Source organism: Vidua chalybeata, chromosome 6 (genome assembly GCF_026979565.1).
Source record: "Vidua chalybeata isolate OUT-0048 chromosome 6, bVidCha1 merged haplotype, whole genome shotgun sequence".
Classification (NCBI taxonomy): Eukaryota; Metazoa; Chordata; class Aves; order Passeriformes; family Viduidae; genus Vidua; species Vidua chalybeata.
The window spans coordinates 45,361,408-45,384,619 of NC_071535.1; the positions used below are offsets into that span (position 1 = coordinate 45,361,408).

General features: G+C 46.6%; 1 protein-coding gene across 4 annotated transcripts in view; it reads right to left on the reverse strand.

Annotated features, from left to right (window-relative positions):
- The window catches only part of SLC25A22 (solute carrier family 25 member 22), a 52,127-nt gene that overhangs the window by 10,515 nt on the left and 18,400 nt on the right, over window positions 1-23,212 (reverse strand). For all 4 annotated transcript variants that reach the window (XM_053946291.1, XM_053946293.1, XM_053946292.1 and 1 more), the window contains 4 exons: window positions 18,099-18,205; window positions 13,892-14,017; window positions 10,658-10,713; window positions 4,898-4,988 (listed from right to left, as the gene is read on the reverse strand). In XM_053946291.1, coding sequence (XP_053802266.1) covers window positions 4,898-4,988; window positions 10,658-10,713; window positions 13,892-14,017; window positions 18,099-18,118 — 293 coding nt within the window. In that variant the 5' untranslated portion in view covers window positions 18,119-18,205. The remainder of the gene's footprint in view (window positions 1-4,897; window positions 4,989-10,657; window positions 10,714-13,891; window positions 14,018-18,098; window positions 18,206-23,212) is intronic.

Below are 23,212 nucleotides of genomic sequence, written 5' to 3' on the forward strand. Positions count from 1 at the left end.
TGGCACAGTGACACTACCAGCTCCTGTCTCCTTCTCAAGGGGAAGGGAGAGATTTCTCCACTTCCAAGTCTCAGTGAGTTGGATGAGGGCTACCTACATTAGAGAAGTGTCTGAGTATCCAGGGGATAACTGCAGGAGAGGCTGCCTGGGCACAAAAGTGCCAAAGAAAAGACCAAGCACTGTGCGCAGGGTGATACAGCAGCTCAACATCAGGACAAGCAGCAGCACTCCTTCTTCCTAAATTGAGAGCCTCACTTTACAGCCTGACTAAGTGTGTTCTGCAGCTCAAGGCTCATCGAAGCCATGCAATTGATACTTAAACTCATGCTACAGAAGAGATGGTCCAAGTATTTTAGGAGAGCCTGAAAGAGCAGATGAAGGAAAAAGCCCTGGGAAGATATATCAGCTGGGAAGGCAATGGACAAGAAGCTCCAGTCTCGACATCTGCATAAGACTGAAGGAAAAATACCTTGCTTGTCCCAGGATTACCAGTTGGCTATTTCTCTTCCCTGTGCAAAGGATACAAGACAAGAGGAAGCAGAATGGAAGAAAATTTGCTAGCATCAGCAGAAGCAGAATTAAGTCAGTCAAGCTGGTCTTCCTAGGAATTAAAGTTGCTAAGACAGCAGATTGCCAGCCTTTGCTTCAGAACAGCAAACAAAATAAAGGTCAAGATTAAAGAGGACAGGATAAACAAGGGATTAACATCTTGGAGAAGAGCAGCAGGAAACTCATCCAGGGACACTGGAAGGTTTTTATGAGCAACAAATTGCTTATGTAAGAAGGCATGAGACACTTTTTACTGCAGCCAAGGCAGAATATTTAAGCATGAACCTGAAAAATGAACAAAACCTGGCAAACACATGCCCAAAAAAACAGCTATCTGGCACTCCACACTTTGGGAGATAAACACAAAACCTTATAGGATACTTTAAAGGAACTGATTTTTTAAAGTGTTTAACATCTAGATTCAAAGAGGATATAAAAAGCAGGTAATATTTAAATCAGAGAGACCTTGCACACTGAGCACCCAATAGTCAATGATGTACTTTAAATGCTGGTGTACTATCAATCTAAGTTGCCTTCTCAGCCTCACACCCAAATGCTTCATAGTCAAGCACTTCACTTAGCCCTGGTGACTCCTCACATCCTCTGTTCTGGACAATGAAGCCACTCCTATTTTAACAGCAGCCATGAGACTAAGTCTCTCAACACATGCAGCTTCAAAAAGCCAGAGTTTAAAAAAATCCCATCTGTTTCCAGCAGCCTGAGGACCTGGGGATTCCCCTCTCTCCACCTTCTGCCTTCCCCAGCCTAGTGAATGACACAGGATGACACAGAATGACACAGCAACAAAGACCTGCCTGGAGACTCTTCTTTGGGCCACCTTCTTCTTCTGGGAATTGCAGAGGTCAAAATCTCCTGGGATTCTTAGGTCAAAATCATCCCAGGGAATAACGTGACCCTTATCGCCTTTGTCAGTCATGGCCATGGGGTGCCCTTCAGGCAGTATCTTGGTCTCTCTCCTCTCCTCTCCTCCATGGCATAGCAAGCATGTTTTAAGCACACACACAACTCACTCAGGCCTCCCTCATTCCTAAATGACCAGGACAGCTTGGAAGGACCAACTCAGTTTTGGTTTTGTTTGTTGAGAAAAAAAAAAAAAGCTGTAGCTGTAGGCTGTCATAATGGCCTTGACATCAAAATAGAAACTGGCAAAGAGGCAGAAATTACCTCCCCCAGCCTGTAAGCACACATGCTGCCTGCACCAAAAGGAGGGAAAAAGCATGGTATGAGCAGGAGTGCCTCCCTGAGTTAGTCTCAGCGTGGAGAGGGCTGCAGGAACACACACCTGCACACTCAGGGAGAGAGCTGCACCAACAAGAGCATGAGATCCCTTGTGAGGACCTGCTGCCCCAATGCTCTACTCCAGCAGTGTCCAAGAGCAGAGTCAGGGAAAAGGGAGTCTAGCACAAACCTGTAGTGATAACATCCCTAAAATACTCTTACAGCAATGCGCAGTCAGGAGCTTCCTACACTGCAGGTGCTGTTTTCAGTCTGGCCTTTCAAAAATAGGCTTTATGCCACTTTTTTATCCTAGCAGTTTAAAAGCAATTTCAACACTAAGTTTTTCAAAGGATAAAAATAAATACATTAATGCACACTGAAAGCTGTTTAACTTGAGGCTACTTTGAGTCATGCTAGATTTGCCATACTCTCTCTGGTCCACACATGCTTCCTCCTCTTGCACACTGAGGTCTATTTTAATACCACATATTTTAATCAGCAAATACTGGTAGAACATGCATATTTTATAAAGAAAGGATTACCAATATGTGCAACATATTTCAAGCAAGCGAAGTGCTAGATGCATAGCACAAAGGCATTCAATGTAAACAGGTCTAGAAGACTTCTGCAGCTTTGAGTCAGAGCATCCTTTGGGATACTGACCTAAGGGCACAGCATCTATGAATATACACAGCAGGCAAACTGGCTTGTGCAAAAAGGACTTTGATGGAGCTGAACCAAGATCTTGCTGATCCACCCTTACATTGATCCTAACCCCCCTCACTGTGCTTTGCCCAACGTAACACCTTGACTTATGCAATTACATATCAAGAAATGAAATCACATTCATGTGCCAGGCAGGTCCAGGCTTCACCTTTCTAACCCCAAGCTATTTTGTTGTCCATATCTAGGCTTTGGCTAGAATTGTGAAATAGGTGGCTCAGTCTTGTGATGTGCTAGCATGTATGCACCCTGTTGGGTCCTGGGTAGGAGAGGCCTTTAAATTTCAGCACTGCTAATCCTGCTCCATCTTATGAAGGCAACTGGGGAGGATGGGACAGAAGCATGCCAAGGGAGAAAAGTGCCAGATCCCACATTCATAGCCTATACCAGCTACAGCAAACCTGTATGGCATTTTTCTTCCCATCATATTTTGGGGTGACATTTCTAGGTAGAAATACCTCAGATCATCTACCACAGTAGTATCAAGGCTCTGCCTCTCTGTCCAGCTCACAATGGCTACCCTCAAGAGCACAGCTGACCAGATTTCACTCATCCAAGCTCCCCATGGTGGTTAAATGAGATTAGTGACTCTGACTCCACATGCTGCCTAGCTCTTATCACCTAACTGTGGTCCAACATCTCTTTTCTCTAAAGGAACTAAAATGCTCTGTGTTGAGACACAAAGACCTCCCACTACTGTCACTGTAGTGCCAGACCCATCAGTGTGTAAGATTTAGGAGAACAGCTAGAATTCTCTAGCTCCTTTATTCTGAATTAAGTGCAGCATATCACCTTTGTCATGTGTGCACCAGCCAGTGACCCAAAACTCAAACTGGAAGAGGTCTGAGTGAAAACTTCAGCTGTTCGTGTAAACAGCTGCATCCCACTTACCCAAAGACTTGTTCAAAGCTGGACTCAGCACTGAGGCAGACACACACACTTATCCTCTGAGGAAGCCTTTACCTCTCATGGTGCAGGACATCGACTGACAGGCATATCCCCTTTTAATGGCAGAAACATCACAGCAGTGATTGCTCTCCCAGAATGCCAAATATGTTGCAATGCTAGTCTGAACTGTCTAGAACTGTTCCTTTAGTGGCAGTACAAGATGTGGCAGCCTGGCACCCTGTAGGGCCTGTACAAGCTACTAAGCCCCCACTTTGTAGGTGGTGGCAAAGAGCTGTGCTGCTGTTTACTGCAGTACACCAAAGTGTGCTGGGCTGTCTGCTGCAGGGGTGAGACACATCACTTGGTAGAGGACATCATTACCTCCCACTGTCTGAACAGAGCAGAGAAGAGACACTACTCAAAGACTTGAGTCAGAAAATCAGGAAGAGCTGTGAGCCGATGAGTCATACGGACATATGTTAGCTGCTACTTAAAGGACTCCAGAACAAAAGAAAAAAAAAAAAAAAGAAAAGGTACAGGAAAAAAAATGGATTCTCAATCTGTGTCAGTCCGCAATCTCCACTGAAGTTGTTGATACACTGATCTGCAGCAGCCAAGACTGACGTGATATGTTTTGGGAAGTTGTTAAGCCCAGTAATTGTGCTGGCGCTTTGCATTTTCACTGAGGCCCCACCCCATAATTGTTGATGGGAATTGCTGGGATCGTATCCCAAGCAGGCTGTCATTTTAGCTACTGTCACTGAGGACTGGAGACAATACCCTTGGTCTGCCTCTGGGGAAAGACCTCTCTCTGATGGGAGACACAACTGTTTCCCATGCAATTTGGAAAACATCTTGGTGAAAGCAGCATTAAATATTCATGACCCAGCTCCTCTCAACTGCTCCAGCTTATGCCTTTTACTCACATTTAATTCACATGAACCAAACTCCACTTGAAAGCTGAACAGGTAATTTTATTTCTTTAGCATTTATTTGAAGGTCAGCTGCTGCAAGTGCCCTTAGTCAATTCAGATTTACCACCTCTCCAAAACTATTTTCAAGGTGCAGAAGAAGAAGAGGGGTGCTAAGTTTGGTATCTACAGAACTTGATACCTTTTTGAGCCACATGGAGCATAACAGGATCCAATAGGATGCTGAGGACAAGAGTCTGCCCAGCAGCTGTTTGAGCAATGATCAGTGACATTGGGTTCCTCTCGAATACTTAGACTACACATTCTGGATCTGCTAACCTTGACTTAAATCTGGGACTATTTTTAGAAGCTTGAATAAAGAGCAGTCATCTAGTGGAGTGCTTTACGCTTCCCATTTTAGACATTGCATCCTTAGCCTGAACGTAATCACCAGCTGAGCTGTTCAAGGTCAACTCATATTTCAGTCATTGCACAATCCCTTTCCACCTTTTCCTGATGTCTCACCAGACGTGTCGCAAAAGTTGGTGTCTTTTAAGTTGACTGCAGAAGGTCATTTCCCTACTCACCCGTCTTTGGAGAGGTGATGCCGGAAGAAGTCATTGGCTGCCAATTTGATAGCCTTTTCTGGTGTCACTAGAGTCAGGTTCACTGCAGCCCCTGGGCAAGGAAAAGAGAAAAAAGGCCATTGGATAATGAGAATCACGGAATTGTTAACTGGATCTTTCAGGAATGTGTTGTAACTTCTGCACAAAACCACAGACAGAAGCAGGAGAGCTCCCAGTGCAACAAAGGGATTTAGAAAAACAAAACACCACTGAAAATTAACAAGTGTTTCTGCTTCCCAGCACCTTGAGTTTGTGTAAACATCCCCAGATGTGTTTCTACTCCATTTGCCATATGTATTTTGTAATTTCTTCAGCTTCACTACTACCTCCTACCATGTATACATACATCCTTGTCTCTCATCCAAGGATGCACCCCTATGAATTCAGAAGGATGTAGATCAAAACTTCAGAAAAGGAGTACAAGATGGTTTAACAACCAATCCCAACTCCTTTGCAAATATTTTGTGATACTGAGAAGCAAAAGACCCCCTGCCCTGCCTTCTCAATGGATCCCTTCCCTACTTCCTCCCCAAAAAACACCTGAGCAGCTTGAATTCTAAGCAGCTCAGAAAAGGCAGAGCCATTCAAAGACCTGGAGGCTGGCTGAAGTCACCTGGCTCATCTGCACAGAATCAGCTCTAGACCAGCCCTTAGAGCAAAGTGGTTTCCCCTGTGTGTCACCACTGTGTGTCACCCCCAGAACAGCCACCGCTGAAGTGCCTTTTTGCCCACCACAAGCTGCAGCACACAGAAATTCCCCTCTGAACTCCATGGCAAGGCTTGCTGGGGGACCTGGGGTGTAAACAAGCCTTGGCTCCCTGCATCTCCCACCCGCTGGAGTGCTCTTTTGTCAGGAGCAACAAACAGCAAATCCATGTATTGTGCCTATCACAATTAAAGGCCTGCATGGTCCGTCTGGCTGCTGTGGGCCTGAACACCGGTATTAGTGCAACATTAGTGCAACACAGTGGCTGGAAGCAGCTTTCAAGCTGCCCTGGGAGAATTGGGGTGAGGGAAAGCTAGTCCCTTCCCAGCAAAGTGGGGTTTGCACCATTAGATTAACAGTCCAGAACTTTCTCCTCCATTTAAATCCCAAGGCTTAAAAAGTCCTCCAGTGGATAGCCTCAAGCTCTCCCTACCTGCACTGAAATATATTGAGCTCCAAGCCCTCTAAAGGAGCTACACTTGAGACTAGTTAATAGCCTAGAACACCTTTGTAAGAACAAACACAAATACAGACATTTATGCTTGTCTTTGAGATTTAAACAATTTATCCCAAAGATTCATATTCCAAAGGGAACCAGCCAGAGAAGCCTGCACCCCCACTAGGCTCCAAAGACCTGGTGGGGTTCATTTTCAGGACTTTGAATCCAAGCTGACAGGAGCTATAAGGGCTAAACACACCTAGAGAAAGTCAGCTCAATCCTTTATTCCTTGGGATGGACTCTCCTCCCTTCAAAAATTGAAAGACATAGGTTTAAGGGGACTTTCCTCAGATTAGGAAGCAAAGTCACAATGCGATGGACTTCTGGGACCACTACAACGAGGAGTGGGACACAGGAATCCTTGGTTCCACATTCTCTACTCAGAAGACACACCTCCACCATTCAGAAAATTGCAGCAAGAAAAGACAGCCTTTGCGGCACAGGCAGCCCAACAGATCTTCCCCCTTTCAACTCCCATATTCAGATTTTGCAGAAAATACAGAGTAGTGCTGCCTTGTAGCAAGCCAAAACAATGCTTCATTCCACACTGGCCATGACATCCAACAAATGCCATCTTCTTTCACAGTACACAAATCAACTAGCAGGGAGCAGGGCAGGCCTCTCACACTTCTGGTTCTTTGCAAACTTTTAAGGGCACCAGTGATTGTGCTGCTTCAGTTTGATATTCTTCCTGCACATCATGTCCCCTCTGCCATGGCTCCTGCACACAAAGAGAAGCCACACAGAAATGACCTTCATGCTCCACATCCACCTTTTAATGCCAATCATATCAGGATCTACAAAGCAAATCCACACATCCTAATTTTAAGTGGAAGTGGCTACCTATGAAGTGTCTCCTCAAACGCCAAGTTGACGACAACTTCAACGACACTCCCAATGGCTGTGAAGTGTAACACCTGTACACTGACACAGCATGAATAACCCTTTCCTTGGAAAAACAAGAAAAAGGAAAAAAGCATAAATCTGCTACTCTTAACACTAGTGCAAAGGGTTCACTGAAAGAAAGCAAACAAACTCCAAACTATCAAGCAAGAGAGGTACACACTTCCACACTCTGACCTCCTTCAGGAACCAAGAGGCTTTCACAAAGTTTCTCTTCAATTGCAAATAAAACAGAGGGTAAAACCACACAACATACAGGAAAAAAGTTAATGAACCTGAGTTTTCTCCTGCATCTTTGATATTTTCAGTAAAGCTGCTTAGCAGAGAATGGATAATCCCTGTCCTGAATAATCCATAACAGCTTCAATTTACTGGAGGAGGAGAAATTAGATACTCCAGCTGCTGGCTGTATGCTTTCCACAGTATCTTCTTCTTTTTGTAAAATCTCCTCAATTCTGTCCACACCAATGGGTATTTCCCTAACTAAAACTAACCTTGGCCTACAGGCAATGCTACATGTACCACAAGCAAAGACAGACAAACAGAATGGAAAAATAAATAGGAATCATTAAAAAACAAAGCTTTTTGAAAATAAGTAAGGAAGCACTACAAAGAACAAAATCAACCAGGGCAAAACTAGCTGTTTGCCAACTAAACTTGTAGGTGCCCTCTTCTCACCAAGCCCTGTTTTTTTATTAAAACACATTTCTCACAGAAGTCCTTATACACCACCAGCAACCTACATAACAGGGAGATTGAGTCATCCCCAGTGCAGCAGTGGGAGATATTATTAACAGAGGCCAGGGAAGGCTGCCACACTACTGCAGCTAAAGTGCAGCTACCCTCCAAACATCACCAACAGCAAAGGGAACTTCCTCATCCTGATCTGGGCCTTTGGTTCCTGCCAGCTTGGCTAAATGCTTGGTCTGCAAACAGCACTGGGGTTGCTCAGAACATGTGCTGGGATCTTTTGGTGGCTTCTGGCTGGACTGCATTAGGAAGCTGAGAGAGCATCTCTCCAAGGTCCCCTATCACTGATGCCCATGGGTACCAGGAGCCCACAGGCACTATGGATTTATTCACTTGGCATCATATTTTAAGGCTGCACACCATCACTTCCTTGAGCACAGACAGGGCTAGACAGCACCATCCAGCATCGAGGCACTGCTGTTATACAGATGTTATGGGAAAAAACACAAGAACTCCTCTTCTTCCTGTCCCAAACAAATCCAAAAATCCCTGTAACATTTGGGGAAGAACTTGAGAGAAAGTTGGGATTGCCTTACATCACACAATTTGCTATGGGCTACTCATACAAAGCAAGGACTGTTTGCCCACACAAATATCTTAAGAGGTGATTTGCAGAAAAGCATCCTACAAACACAAGCCACTCTCCCGTCTGCACTGAGGAGATTTGCTTCACCCATGAAGAAGCCCTGAAGTCACACAGCAGGAATGTCTATGCCCAAACAAACTCCTTCTCTCCTCTGACAGAGGCCAAGGGATCTGCAGGGACAACTGACGTGCTTGTGTCATGGGGAGCAGCAGCTGCTACTTTAGCACATTAATATATAATCCTCCCAATTTCAGCTTAAAGCCTGCAAATAAGAGCTTGTGAGTCATTCAGCAAATTCTGCTGGGGAACTAGGACAGCTGGAGGGAGCAGGAACAAATCCCACCACCTGATTTCCATCTTTCTCAGTCAGCAAGGCTCAGACATCTCTTCACCTTCTTTCCAGAAAAGTACTCACACAATCTTCATGGACCTTGGATGTATTTTACCCATCAACCCTCTCCCTGAGAGGGAGGGAAGGGCTGCTCATGTCAGCTCACAGAACTGAGGCACACAGACCAGGATTGCTGCTCTTGAGAGTACTCACGTTGGCACCATGGCCATGCTGAAGTATCTATAATTTTCTGGAAGGAGCTGGAGCTATTCAAAAAAAGGCCTCTCCAACCCAGCTCCCGATTTAATAGTCAGAAATAATTTCAAGCAACTATCAGCACCTTGAATAGAGTTAGGGACATGGACCAAGTTGACCAGACTTGGGAAAGGTTGGGAAAAGAAAGAGGTATGCAAAACCCTCTGCACGCTTCTGCTTGGGGATGCAAAGTGGCCTGGAGATTCACATCCTCTCTACCATTCTAAGCCTTAAAGGACTAAGCTGTCTCTCCCAAAAGTCTTGATTCTCACAAAAACTCTTGATCCTACAGCCTCCCCTGTAAGTTTCCCCAAACAGCTTCTTCCTTCTGCCTCCTGCCAAGCAGCCTGCCAGGGCACATTCACAGCCAAAGTTAACACAAGCTCAAAATCCTGGCTAGGAACACAGAAGCAGTCAGATTCTGGAAAAAATCAAAGGGGAACACATCACTGCTAGCATCAAAGATGGAGCTTGACAGGGTTCCTTGAGGTTATTTGTCTTGTTGCCTGCTCCCAGGAAAGCTGATGCAAAGCCCCAATCCATCCCTGCCATCCACCACACTCCCCTGAAACGCCTACCAGGAAGTTGGGTAAGAGACACTGCCTGAACATCCAGTGCCTGCTCCTGGGCGGCCAGCCACAATGCCTGTGTTTCCTTAGGAGCAGGGAAGAAGCAGCAAGAGACACTACACATGCCAAGAGCAAGGTACCAGCATCTCTGAACTTCCACTTGAAAAAACAAAGAGCAAGGACTCAACTTAATGATAGAAGCATAACTTTAATCAGGCTTTATCAGGGATTGAGTGCCACCAAGAACGCTATCTGAGCACCCCAGATAAAAACTGCATATGCAAGCAAGTGACTATCAGGACACAAAATGAACCAGAGCTCAGGGTCAATGAAGCCAGTTGGAGCGTGCTGCAAGCCAAGGAGATATTCCACGTTTTCCTTTGCTACAAGTAAAGTCATGATTTGGCCTGCTGGCCTCTTCTCCTAAAAATCTTTAAAAACTTACAGGGATTTTGTGTTTAAACTATAAAAGGTATAATGTCAGCTGAGGAACTCACTGCTATAATAGACAGCCTGAGCCAAGGAGACAAGAGATTTCTAGCAGGTCAGCACACAACAACCAAAGAGCTCTACTCTGAGCCAACCTCTGATCTTCTTACCATCCCAAGGGAGTTTTTTTTGGAGGGTAGGTTATTTTAATTATTTTTTTAATTGCAGCTTGTCTTAATGCTTGAACAAGGCACTTGGGCATGCTTGAGACAGCAGGCCTGACCAAGCTGGTGGAAGATTTTGACATAAATTCAATCATTAACCACAGAACTTTAAGAGCTGGTTTGCTACTGCCCCTCTGTCAAAAGTTACCATGCCCAAGCTGGGAAACATAATATACAGTCCTGAAACAAAGTCCAGCAGCTTCACTTAAACTGCTAGTAAAGATGAAGTTCACTAAGTGGTGAGTTTTAACACCAAAACAGTCATGAAGAGGACTCAAGTCTTCAGTGGTAGGTATCTGAATAGACATCTGCATTGAAGAGTTTATTTTAGAAACAGCTGCACTGTTCAACCTCCTAGGATATTGGTAGGTTATTGCTTTATATGCCAGAGAACAGAGCTTTTCCTCCTACTTACACACCAGTGCTTCCAACGCAAAAGTTGTGCTGTGCCTGAGTCAGCTGTACTCACCTCTGTACATGCCAAAGTAGCCTTCCGACCGAATTGTTTTAATGAGGCAGTCAGACCTGCAAACAGAACAGAGGGAGATGAACCACAGGACCTCAAAGGTGGGTGTGTGCAGAGAAAAACAAAGCAAATTTCTTGGAGTGGTTTCCATTTACGTTCTGTCAGCAAAACCCTCAGCTGAGATGGGAACTGAGTCAGCCACTGAATGTGCCATTGTTGAGGCCTGAGTCCAATTCAACGCCTAACTCACTGGGGCTTTGAAACCCCTGGCTCACCCTGCACAAGCTGTCTGCTTTCTAGAAACACAAAAGGGAGAAGTGTCACTGAAAGGCTGTTTATCCAGGATCCCCTGTGGCAAATGCACTTGAGATGCTCTAACAAGCAGATGCCCATGTACACATTTTTAAATCCAGCTCCGGAAGGTAAATGAAGGGAGCCAAACCCTCCATGCTGACTTGTTTGTCTTACTCTGTGAAATTTGACACAAGGCACACAAACGTGAGATGACCTGAACAGTCAGTCATCTGTGGCCTCTCACGCAGATTAAAGCAAGCACTTTTAACACATCAAGTCCCACAGCAGGCAGCAAGCACTCAGGCTCTTGCCCTGAGGAGAGTGCGGCAGGGTGCCGTGCTCCAAGGGGAAAACTGTGCTCCAAAGGGAAAACTGTCACCTTCCTTATTGCAAACACATTTACTACAAATGGGAAAACCCTGCAGAGCACTGGAATGGCTCAAAGGCTTTGGAAGGCACAGACACACACACACCTAGCAAATCCAAAGTCCCGGCTCAGGAAGGCGGCACAGATTCCCTGGCAGGGTTTCCCTCTCTGGACTACAGCTGCATGAAGCTGGGATGCTGCCTTTAGGATCTTTGGGAAGAGACAGGTACTTGCTCTAGCCATAGAGGAATGGAGAGGTGCACATGCATGAATGTGTACATAATTTAAGGAATAAAAGGCTCTTTTAAGCAGTAGTAAGAGAAGTGTGGCTGATGAAAACAGGAATACATTCTTAAAAGATTTGGCAACACAAGGAGTAAACTTCTTCTCAGTTCTGCAGTAGTGCTGAGGTGGAAGAGAAGGAAATAGAGAGCTCCCTTGAGGGCTTTATAGCCATACCTGGGCAAAGACTGTTCTAAAGTTATTTGTGAAGAGCCCATCCTGCATTGCTACCAGTCATGGCAACGAGTTTCCCCTCTGCCGGGACTCCCTGAATCCTTTGGCATCTCATCTTTCACACATTCCACCCCAGCCCCTGCAACTTGCACATACTTATCTCCTTCCAAGCAGCCCCTCCAACATATCTGCAAGCCCCAGAAATCTCAGTGCACCTTTCCCCTGTCCCTTCCATCAAGTTCTCACACTGCAGTGCTGGAGGAAACACATTTTTCCCGAGCCAGTGATGCTGCTTTGAACAAGTCGCAGCAGGAAGAGGAGTGAGAAGAGCTGCTCCCCACCATATTCATACAGCCCTGCTGCATCAGGATAGAGTTTGCATGTCACTTAAAGCCCCTCAAGCTGCAGCAGAATAAGATGCAGCCAAGGCCACATCCAACTTTCTTCTCTCCCTGGAAAAAGGGAGCCAACAGCCAACTAAAATGATACTAAAATTAAACCTCCACAATAACATAACTGGCCCAAAAGCCAAGGTCCCTCCATCCCTCAGAAGTCCTCCAGTGTCTTTGTCTTTTTCAAGTGAAAGGTTCCCCTGATGCCAAAGATCTCTTGAGCCAAGCAGAACTAAGGCATTTTATCTTACAGTAAGAGAACCAACATTTTAAAGGAACTTGCTGCCTTTCCTGGGTGTTCAGCAGACACCAGGTAATTGGCGTAATCAGGAAATGTAGTATTGATGGGCACACAGCACTTCCAGAAAAATAAGCCTCCGTAACAGGGGAAACTTTCATAGGAAAGCTCAGCCCTTCCTGTTCTTAGAAGCAGCCAGTTCAAATATACAGGGTAAATCTTATGTATTCCTTAACAGCTCCTCATATCACAGCAATTCCTGGCTATGGAGCTGACTTGCACTTGACTGCTGGAGGTTAAAAGCCTCTCTCCTACCGAGCTCCATTCCAGGCATGAGACATCCTGGCATGCAGCCCCAAGGGGTGCCTACAAGTTCTTCAACCTGCCCAAACTCTCCTGCTGGCAGATCACAAGGATAAGTGATCCTCAGGGAGGTGAAGCAATCTACAGCAGGAGCAGGACACAACAAAAGGGAATGCAAAGCAATATGGGTGGCCACATCCTGCCAACAAGCCAGGGCACAATGACAGTGCAGGAAGCAGAAAGCACAGGAACTATCAAGAGAAGCACCACAGCCTAAGCTCATGTCATCAGCTAGAGCAAGGAGGCACAGAGACTAAAGCCATCAGCATAGAGAGCATTTCCTTCCTATTCCCACTCTGTTTCAAATTCTCCTGGGCAGGAAAGAGGAAAAGATGGTGTGGAGGAGCAGGGATCAGGTTACACTAGTTCTAAACGAAGTGGTAGGAGGACAGGACATACCTCATCAGGCCCAGTCTCTTCTTCTGCTCAATACCACGAGTTCTTTTGGAAAACTAAGGCCTGCCTCTGGTTCCCAGAATAAAGCATCTTGTGCTAAGTGTGGTACAGATTCCCACAGCAGATATGCGGCCCTAAGCACTCACACAACCTCCAAGTGAATTTGGTGGGCTGGATACACTCGTGCCTTCTTTTCCTACAGGTACAGTACCTGGGGCTTTTCTGGACACTGGACGGCTGGTCTAACTATAGCATGTGTCAGCCTGTGATCCTTCAAAAGGCCCACATGCAATGCTCTAGACTGGGAATGAGCAACTGCTTCCTCTTTTTAAAACTGACACAGCAAAGGAAGGATCTCCAATATCAGAGCAGAGGAAAAAACTCCCTCAGGCACCTGACTAGCTCAGCAGACTCCTTGTGTTTGGGATCAGGTGATCGGGATTCCTTCTGTTTTGGTTCTGAGCCCTGGCAGTAGTGAACATGCTGCTCCCAAGCAAGGGATGCAAACAGATGTGCCCTCTGCAGAGGTCTCCTCTGCTTGGCTCAGCAGCCTCAATAGCTGCTTTATTTGCTTCATCTGCTCTAGCACAGCTTGGCTCCAGACTGTCCCCTGGCTTTCCTGAGGACAGTCCAGTTCCTAGAGATGTTGAGCTCACCTGAAAGAGGTAACAAAGTGGAAGGACTCCCCGTGGAAAGCCCCGAGGGATGGTGCCCGTGTGGGCAGTACTCACAGGCTGGTGTACATTCGTTGACCATTCTGCTGGTTCTGCAGGCGAGTTTTTGCCAGGTCAATTGGAAATACACAGGTGACCCCGATCAGCCCAGCTATCCCTCCATTGATCAGCTTGGCAGGTAAACTGTAAGGGGATGAGAGAGAGAGAGAAACAAATGTCTTAGCACTGGGTAATATCAGGGAAGGGAAAGAGTAAGAAGCTGAGCTCTTTTGCGTGACTAGAGTTAATGCATCACTGTGAGACAAAGCTGTCCCCTCCAGCACAAAGGAAGCTCTTCCACAAAGCAAAGCCTGGTTCCTGCTGTGTATATGGGGAGGCAGAGAAAGCAGCACATACCATCAGCACAAACCACTGATGAGTGGAGTGGAGCCAAACACCTAACCCACACATCACCAGGAGCAGGAAAAAATCCTATTGCCCAGGACCTGGGGATTTCTGTTGTCCCTAGAGGAGAAAAGACTGAGTGCTGGACCATCTATCACGTGGACAGCCTTCAGTTAGGGCCTGATGGCATCCGAGCCAGTAGATTTACTGACAAACGCTTTCCTGTGCCAACATCAGATCTGCAGCTAATGAGAGGTTCATGATACATCAGCTGCTACCGTCATGTGGAAATGGGCTGAGCAGAAGCACCCAGCTGGCAGCCACAGAGCAGATGGCCGCAGCCACGGGAAACTGCTTCCAGACCCATCTCCCAGGGCCAGCGGAACACACACAAAGCAGCAGCCCGGCAAAACCACCAGGCTGGCAGCCTGCATGGCCGCAGATGCGGAGATGTGGGCTCGTACCTCTGGGGGAAATCAAAACCTGGCTCACTGCACGTGCTTCCGAAGCACGGGGCTTTTTCCACTCCCCTTTGTGTTCCCACAGAGAATTCTTGCAAGTGGCACTGAGCGAAAGCCACATCAGCTAAACATGGGTTCCCAGAAAATTCAATTAAGAAAAATGTCCGGCACTTACATGCTCAATAAACCACTGCACACAGAGACAAAGAAAGCCTGTTTGAGTCAGCTCCCTCCAATAAAGCACAGGATATGGCTCCCTGAACACAGGATGTGTCAGATATTAAGCTGGTGGCTGACAGCAGCCCTAGACTGCAGCTGGGTGAGCCTGCAAGGCCTATCCTCCCACCGGGGGAACTGGTCCACTGCCTTTCATGGTGGTGACTTGCTGTTCTGGATGGGGGGACAGACTGCATTACCCTTTGGAAGCAGCAGTGCTGAGGCTGGCCGAGGCATGGTGGGGTGAAGCCCTGCAAACATCTTCCCCTCAACAGCACTCCAGAGCACTCTGCATCAAGGGGCACATGCAGAGAGGATCAATAATCAGCCATGCTTGAGGGAAAGGCAGGATATGGAGACTCAAGGTTTCAATTTGAAGGGTCCCTGAGGGAAGCAAACAAATGAGGGGTGGAAAAAATATAAAAGACTTTGTCCACAAGGGCTAAGCATGATCTTGACACCTCAGGACTCACATACTGACATACCTTGACACACTCATTTCAGTCTCTGCTGTCCTGCACCTTAAGCTCCTTCCTCCTCAACACCTGCCAATACAACACACACACAGCCCCAGGGCTGGCAGAGCTGGAAGAAGAGGTGCCAAGGACAGGAAGACAGATCTGAGCTCAGCCTACAGCTCCAAACTCAACAGTGCTGAGATTAAATCAGCCCAGTACTTCAGGAAGGCAGGCCCAAATCAGTGCACAAGCTCAGTGCAGAGCCAGGCTTTCAGACCTCACCAGTCCAGACTGTTGCCTCAGGGATCTTTGTGCCACAGTCTGAGAACAGAATAGATTTGCCTGCAAACTCCTACACTCAGCTTGTTCTCAGGACATGAGAAAATTTCAAACAGTAAGCTTCACATCATTGTGTTCTCTTTATTTAATCCAGTCACACTGAAGGAGGAGGTTAGAGACCAGATAAAAGTGTGCCAAGATGGAGACACCATGGAGAAGGAAGATGTTGAAGACAGGATCACCTCAGCCTCCCCAAATTCAGTTCTGAAGTCACTGCTGGCAGGTCACAGACTGTGAGGCACCACCAGTGCCCCCTTCCAGCCTCAGCACTGTTATTGCTTCTCTAAGTGTCCCTTAGGACAAGCAAACACTTGCCTTTCTCAACCTGTTCCAACAGTGAAATCATGACATGGTTTATATCAGGTGGGACTGAGACACAGACACAAAGGTCCTGCCTGCTGCTACTGTAAGTGCAAGAGATTCCCCAATTTCAGCCCAGACCCCAGCAGTAAAGGGGAATCGTCTGATGTGCCTGGGCAAGCCAAAAATTTGGCTCTCCCCACAGCCTCTCCCTCTGCCTGTGGGGGAGAAACCCTTGCTCAGTACTCCCACCACACCTGAATCTAACCATCCAGATCTCCCCATGAACACTGCTGGGGGACACCAGTAGGGATGGGCACGGGCCAGTATCCAGCAAGACACTGAGATTAAGTTCCACATGCACTGCTGCAGAAATGCAGTGCCCTGGATCTCACCATGCAGCAAAGCACTGCTGTTGATTTTAATCCTTTGCTATCAGTTTTGTTCTACTAAGGGGTGACAGAAACAAATCCCCTTGGCTTGGCTGCCTGTGACCACTGCAGACACATGGTCCCATCAACTGGAGAGATGAACAAAGCAGGAGAGGTGAGGGATTTGAGGCACAGAGAAGAACATGAGACAAAGACCATTACACCTGAATCAAAAGCTTTTTCCCCTGTGACTGAGTCATCCCACTTCACACATCAGTGCTTTCTGCTCTCTCAAGGGATAAGAATCCACTGTGCCTGGTGTCTCTGTCCTATTTAGTTTCTGCACAGCTACTGCCTCTCACTACCTACGCCTGCAGGGCTTAGTGAAATGAGGACAACACTGGCTAGCATGCAAATAAAGCCATTTGCTCAAGAATGGATACAAAGGCATCCCAGTTCTCCTCTTCTAGTGTTCCTCCTCAGTCCTTTTAACTAGTCCCTGTAGCCACCAAGCTCCTGCTTACACTGCCAAGAGCACACTGGAGGAGCCAGGGCACATCTTGTAGGACACATCTCCTCTTGTAGGACACGTCTCCACTTCCTTCAAAATACCAATCTTCAGTCACAGACGCTGATCCTTTTGTTTTGCTGAGGTTATCGGGAGCATAGACCTGCCAGACTCCATGGAGGTGAATCTCAGCATGCCCTTCATGGGTGTGTTGGAAGAATTCCAAGTGTTCTCCAAACTGGGTAGTGAATGATGGCCAAATCTAGGCACACAAACACTCCACAATGCTGTATTTTTATCAGCACAGTTCAGGATTGTTTACATTTGCAGAAGACAGGCTTACAGGAAGATATCCTAATCATGGCAAATTCTAAGAAGGGGCAGCCCTCTTGCTTGCAGCATTCGGGCACTGCCAAGTCCTGTCTCTCTGTCTCTATGTTTCATTCACCCACTCACCCCACCTGTTCTGAGCTTGTAACCTGGAAAAGTAGATGTTAGAAAAGCAATGTGAAAAACCCCAGAGGAATCCCACAGCATGCAGGAGTCATTTACCTGGAGCAACTTCACAAGCAGCAAAAAGTTAAACCCACGTGGAGGACTGTGCAGATCCACAGTTCTTAGGAAGCAAAGGGCAGAACTGTGTCATTCCAGGAAATTAATCCCAGTTCATTTCCAGGGAAGACTCAAATGCAGCCTTCACCAAAACCAATACTCCTAAGTTTCCACTGTGCACATAAGTGTCCTTAATCATTGCTGGTACTTCATGTTCCTGCTATCACTCAAGCCTTGACTGTCTGTAGAGTAAGGGCACAAAGCTGCACAAGGCTATGTGGACTTTGTCATTACAAGTACTGCATCCTTGGCTATTCAAGGACCTGGCTTTGCTCCCTTGATGCCAGCAGCTGAAGTCAGCAGGTCAGGGTGACCTTTGAAAGAAGAAACAAAAAGGAACCAGACACATGCAGGGTAGAAAGCAGAGGGTATAAAGAAAAAGGCAATGAGAAAAAAGAACTGAAGAAAGCAGAGATGTGACAACATGGCAGAGACACAAAATAAGAGAAGGTTCAAAAAAAGCAGGTAAGAAAGGAGAAGAGAAAGAATCAAAACTTTTAAGGATGGAAGAGATGATCAGGTGATTTCCTGCAACCTCCTGGATCCCAAATGGAAATAAGTTTGAAAGATTTTAAAAGAAAAACCTAAAGCACAATTTAAAAAAAAAAAAGTTACCTGATCTGTTTATCAGCCATTTAATTCAAACTTGATCTTGTTAAGAAATGAATCTGTTCCTTCCAATTGTTCTTTTTCAGTCACGTCTTTCGCACTTCAGTTTCTTCCTGGGAAAGGACACAAGGACACCAAGAACACAAAGTTGAGACACTTATGCTCTTCTTAAATCTCAGGGGCTACTTGGCAGGCAGGCTGTAGGGTTAGGACAGCTGAGGCACAAGTGACTTAAGGGAGCACCTGATCTCCTCAAAGAGGAGACTGAGCTCCAGAGGGAGCCTTATAAATGTATGTGTGTAAATATAAATATACAAGGACATATGGAGGAAAGAGTTGCCAGGGTCATCAGGTTCTTGCAGCATACGAGGAAGGGCAGCAGCAGCCAGGCAGGGCACAAGCTCTGCCCAGAAGCCAGGACAGCCATGTCTGTCACTTCTCTCCAACTTCAGAGAGCATTTCACACCATGCCATGTGCATCCCCAACCCTCTGCAGGTCCATCCAGACAGCCCAAGAGAGTCAAGTGTCATCACAAGACTCTTTTAGCACTTCCCTTCAACACACACATGCTGTGTCCAAAGGACAGCCTTTGAAACACTGCTCTTCCAGAGGTTACTATCTTTCCCCTATTCCCAAGCTTAAATAGACAGCCCCTGTTCAATCTTATGCCAACATTGCTTTTTAAGCAATGCCTCTCCCTCCCCAAGTTACTGATGCCACTTTGCCCTTTGGACCGCTCCTTTCAGCTCAGTGCCAGACTGCAGGAATCAGTTCTTTCTAAGACTCTTAATTGTTACTGTTTAATGAGAGCTGTTAGAAGTCACCACACAAAGAAATCTGGACACCAGAGAAAATTTCAGAAGCAGCCACAACTTTCAGCTTTCTGGAGATGCCTTCATCTCCTCACCACCAGCCTGGGAACCAGATGCCCTCTGCTTTCTGCAGGTGTCTCAGCCATATTCAACCAACTTCCTCCCTCTTCCCTTTCACTTGCCACCTGGATGCTGAGCCAGAAGCAAAGTACCTTTGCCCTTTCCCTCTGGAATGAAATTTGCTCCTTTACTGCAGATTTCCTAAGCCACACAGAATCCAGAATCTCGCATCCAACAGAGGGGCTCACAGGCCGGCAGTTCTGCTCTGGAGATAACTCTGGCTCTCAGTGCATTCCTGAGAATAGAAGGTCCCTGAAAGTGTGAAGAGCTAGTGATGGTGCAAACAGGTATGGGAAGGAGTTCAGGTCCCCTCCTGTTATATCAAGTGCCAAGGATAGGAAAGCATGAAACCATTTGTACAGTCCCACTCTTGGACAACATGAGACTGAAACTGCCTTTTCTACAGCCCCACATTCAGCTAGAGCTGGGAGAGACCAGCACATGGAGCTCCCTAAGGAAAGGCACTCCTCCTCAAAACACTGCACACAAACCTCACCCACTGCACTGTTATCCCTTCTGTGACTCCTCTTCAGACAGTTTACCTAATCCCAAATGATCTGTGGCTGCAGACCTTAAAAAGCTCCAGATCAGCTAAGTCTGCACTTTCCAAGTAAAAATCACTTATACATTTTTTCTAATTTTCTATCAAATTAACCAGAATAAGACAAAAATATTAAAATATAGGAAGACCAGTAGCTGAAAGCCTGTAACCCTGTCATAAACAAGTCCTAAATCGTGAAAACTCACTTGATAATGTCTACACCCTCAATAAACTTGTGTTATTGAGCCAGGCCTGACAAAATACATGCACCAAGTGGTTCTGACAGCCTGCTCCAAGTTCTGGCAAAACACCCCCCTTGTTGCCTCTGCTGCACCCTTCCATGCAGAGGAGCATTCAGGAGGACAGGCATCCACCACAAAGGGCAACAGCAAGAAAAGACAGCAAGTCTGCCAATATTCACCACAGGCAGGTAGCCAAAAGAGTGCGAGACCAAGATGGACATACAAATACATCATAGGGCTGTTTCTTACCTGCTGACACAAGTAGGGCAATGGAGTCTCTCTGCACCAAGAGGAACTTGGGACAGCTGAGTTTAGTTCTCTCTGATCTTTTTTTCTTTCGACTTTTGGCTTCAGCTCCCCACCTGCCCAGTAACTACAGAGTCCTCCACAGCTGTCTGATCCAGCTGGAAAACTGCTGTTGCTTCCCAACAGGGAACAGACACTCCTGCTGCAGCTACACTGCAAGATAAGGTAAAAACAACCTTCCTGGGTTTAAAACTGGGCAAAGTTACAGGTTTCCGTGGTGCCGGCTGTACAGCCAGCAAATACCAGGACTAGTATCATCTCCCCTAACAAAAGCCACTCAACTCGCGGATGAGCGACGGGAAGCGAACAATGTGATCATTTTACAGCAGACACCAGCACTTGATAACTGTTTAAACAGCACCTGGCACGGCGGAGGCCTGAATGTCTGTGGCTAGGGGATTTTAATGAATTAAGGGATTTTAATGCAATGAAGTGGAAAGCTTATTTGAGCTCTGTTTGTTTAAACAGAGCTCCAACGAATGATCATTTGCAAAACAAACCCTAAGTCACCCCAAGCTCTATCTGACCACTTTGCTGTAATCTACAGAACTCCCTGAGTCCCTTGAAAGAGGGTGAATGATGAAGGCTCTAGTGGCCTGGTCAGGGAGTTTCTGAGCTGAGTCAGACCCCAGTCACTTCCAGGGCAGGAAAATAGCTGCTACAGTTCAGCAGTCTAAGAGAGGGGGAAACTTGCTGTGAAGAGAATGCTGGGAATTTTATAGGACATTTAAAAAACAAATCCAGAACAACATTATACATTTAACCTAGAAATGAAAGAGATTAAATAAAGACCTAAGTATATCTTCCCAGGAACACAGTGCTCTCAGGAGCCAAAAACTGCGCATAAAAGCAGGCAAGCATCTGCAGCCAAGCAGGGTGTAGCTCCAAGGCTTCCTGTGGAAGTGTCAGGGAGCAGGGTTTGCATCTTCCTAGGAAATCTGCCATCAGGACCTGCATTGGGGCAGCAGACAAGCCAGCAGCACCGAAGAAATCCTATGCCTCAGAAAGTCTTTGTATAGTTCTACATCAGGACAATGGCACTGCTGGAACTGGGAACCTGCATGGTAAAAGGAGTTGAGGAACTGGGAAGAAACTGGTTTAAGAAGTGAAATAAGAATCACCAGAGAGACACCTGAAAGCCAAAGAGGCCTTGTGGAAGGGGCTCCTAAATTGAACATCCCATAATTAAGAGAGTGAGAACAGCATGGGAGTATTTCCTTCCTAGAGTGCTGTTAACACAGTTAAGGCATGGATTAATGCCCCATTACTTGCACACCAGGACATCCCTCTTCAATTTATTAAAGTGATCAGGCAAATTAGTTTCAGAGCCACATGCACACCGAAGCAGTGCAAATGGCCCGAAGCTCATGCTGACACATAAATGGCCCAGGAGCCTCCTCAATCCTGCCTTTCCCTTTTCTCACCTCCCAAAAGTCAGCTCCAGACAATGACAGAACAGCCACACTAGAAGTACCACAATGCAATCTTGGATGTATCTGGTCCTCACAGCCTATGTCACCAGCAAAGTGGCGCTATTTTTCTCCTCTGCCTTGCCACACATCTCAGACAGTGAGGCTTTCTCCAGGAAGGCCAACCTTTGTATCTGCTCTCCTCATCCCATGGGGCTGAACTTTCAACCTTCAGTTTTTGCCTTATCACTTGAAGGAAAAGTGTTTACTAGAGAATCACAGCCCAGCTTGAGGCATGGAGGGGAGCACACAGACCTCATCATGTCTCATTAATGCATCACACCAGTAAGCTTGGACTGGAGATACAGGCACCCAACATCTCCACAAGCCAGGACATCACAAGAGAAGAAACAGGTTAAACTTACCCACACATCTCTGACTTTGCTTATTGTATTTAGTGCCACCACACTGCCCTATAGATGTGGGCTGCCACCTCTGCTCCAAGATGCCACTGCTCTACCCCCAGTCTGAGCCGAGTACAGCACCCTCCTTCTTCCACTCTTCCCCTGCCAGGCTGCCAAAGCCACAGCTGCCATCTTCCAAGCCAGCTGCGGGCTCCCAGTCCACCAACTCCCCCAGTCCTGCCAGCAGCACCCCCACATCTCCCAGAGGCCAGCTCTTCACTTCTGCCCTCTGCCAGTATTCCCATTTCTAGATCCCCTCCCCAGCAGCCCCAGTGCAGCTGAGCACATCCTCTCAGGCTCAGACTGCTGCACAGGCTGATTTATCTGAGCACACACAGGCTGCCGGTTTGACAGAAAATCTTTAGCAAATGTCAGCTGGTGCTGTGGCCGAAGAAAGCAAACCCGTCTTCCCCCTATACCCAAACATGTCCCCATCCCTGATTTCATGCACAAGTATTTGTGCCAGGCAGTCGGACAGGAATGAGACAGAACTGGAGGCCAGCACATGCTGGAGCTGTCACTAAAAGCCAACTTCTAAACTACAACCTTGACTTAAGAACAAACAGCAGAATGGGAAGGCAGGACTCCCTTCCACATACTTCTATTTGTCTTGAGAGCAGACAAACTCAAGAGCAGGCTTTGAGTTTGACATCAGGAGAGAAGCTGATGTCAAGAAATAGGGCTCAGAAGGTGAGCAGAGGAAACAAAGCTGTGCCAGCATCCACTGTGTCAAGAGAACACTGCCATGCAACCATTCACAGTCAGGGATGGCAAGGGGAAGGAATCAGCAACGAGTACCTGCTGGGACAAGAGAAACCCTCTGGGATCAGCACACCTTCCTTCATAGCACAAATGCATCTGAAGGTGCGGACACTGCCAAATTTTGTTAATGACAGGAGCAAAGCTGTCATCACAATAAGGTTTAAGGAGATCAAAATAAAACTGCAAATATTTCCTGAGAGAAGCTGCTTTCTAGATGCATGACACGCAAAAAGTGTACAAGGGAGTTGGCACGAGGTAATGTCACCTGGGGAGAAGCTGTTAATTTGGCTCTTGCCTGTTCAGAACAGTTTGGGACAGAGAGTTTAGAGAAAATAAGAGGCAGTTTAATCTGCTGCCTCCTTGCCTTTAGGCCCTTGAAAGCAGGGACTGCCATGAATTTCCTTGCAGGACCTGGCAAGGCATTAGTCCTCAGGAAAACAAAGCAGCTTTCAAACACGTTGGT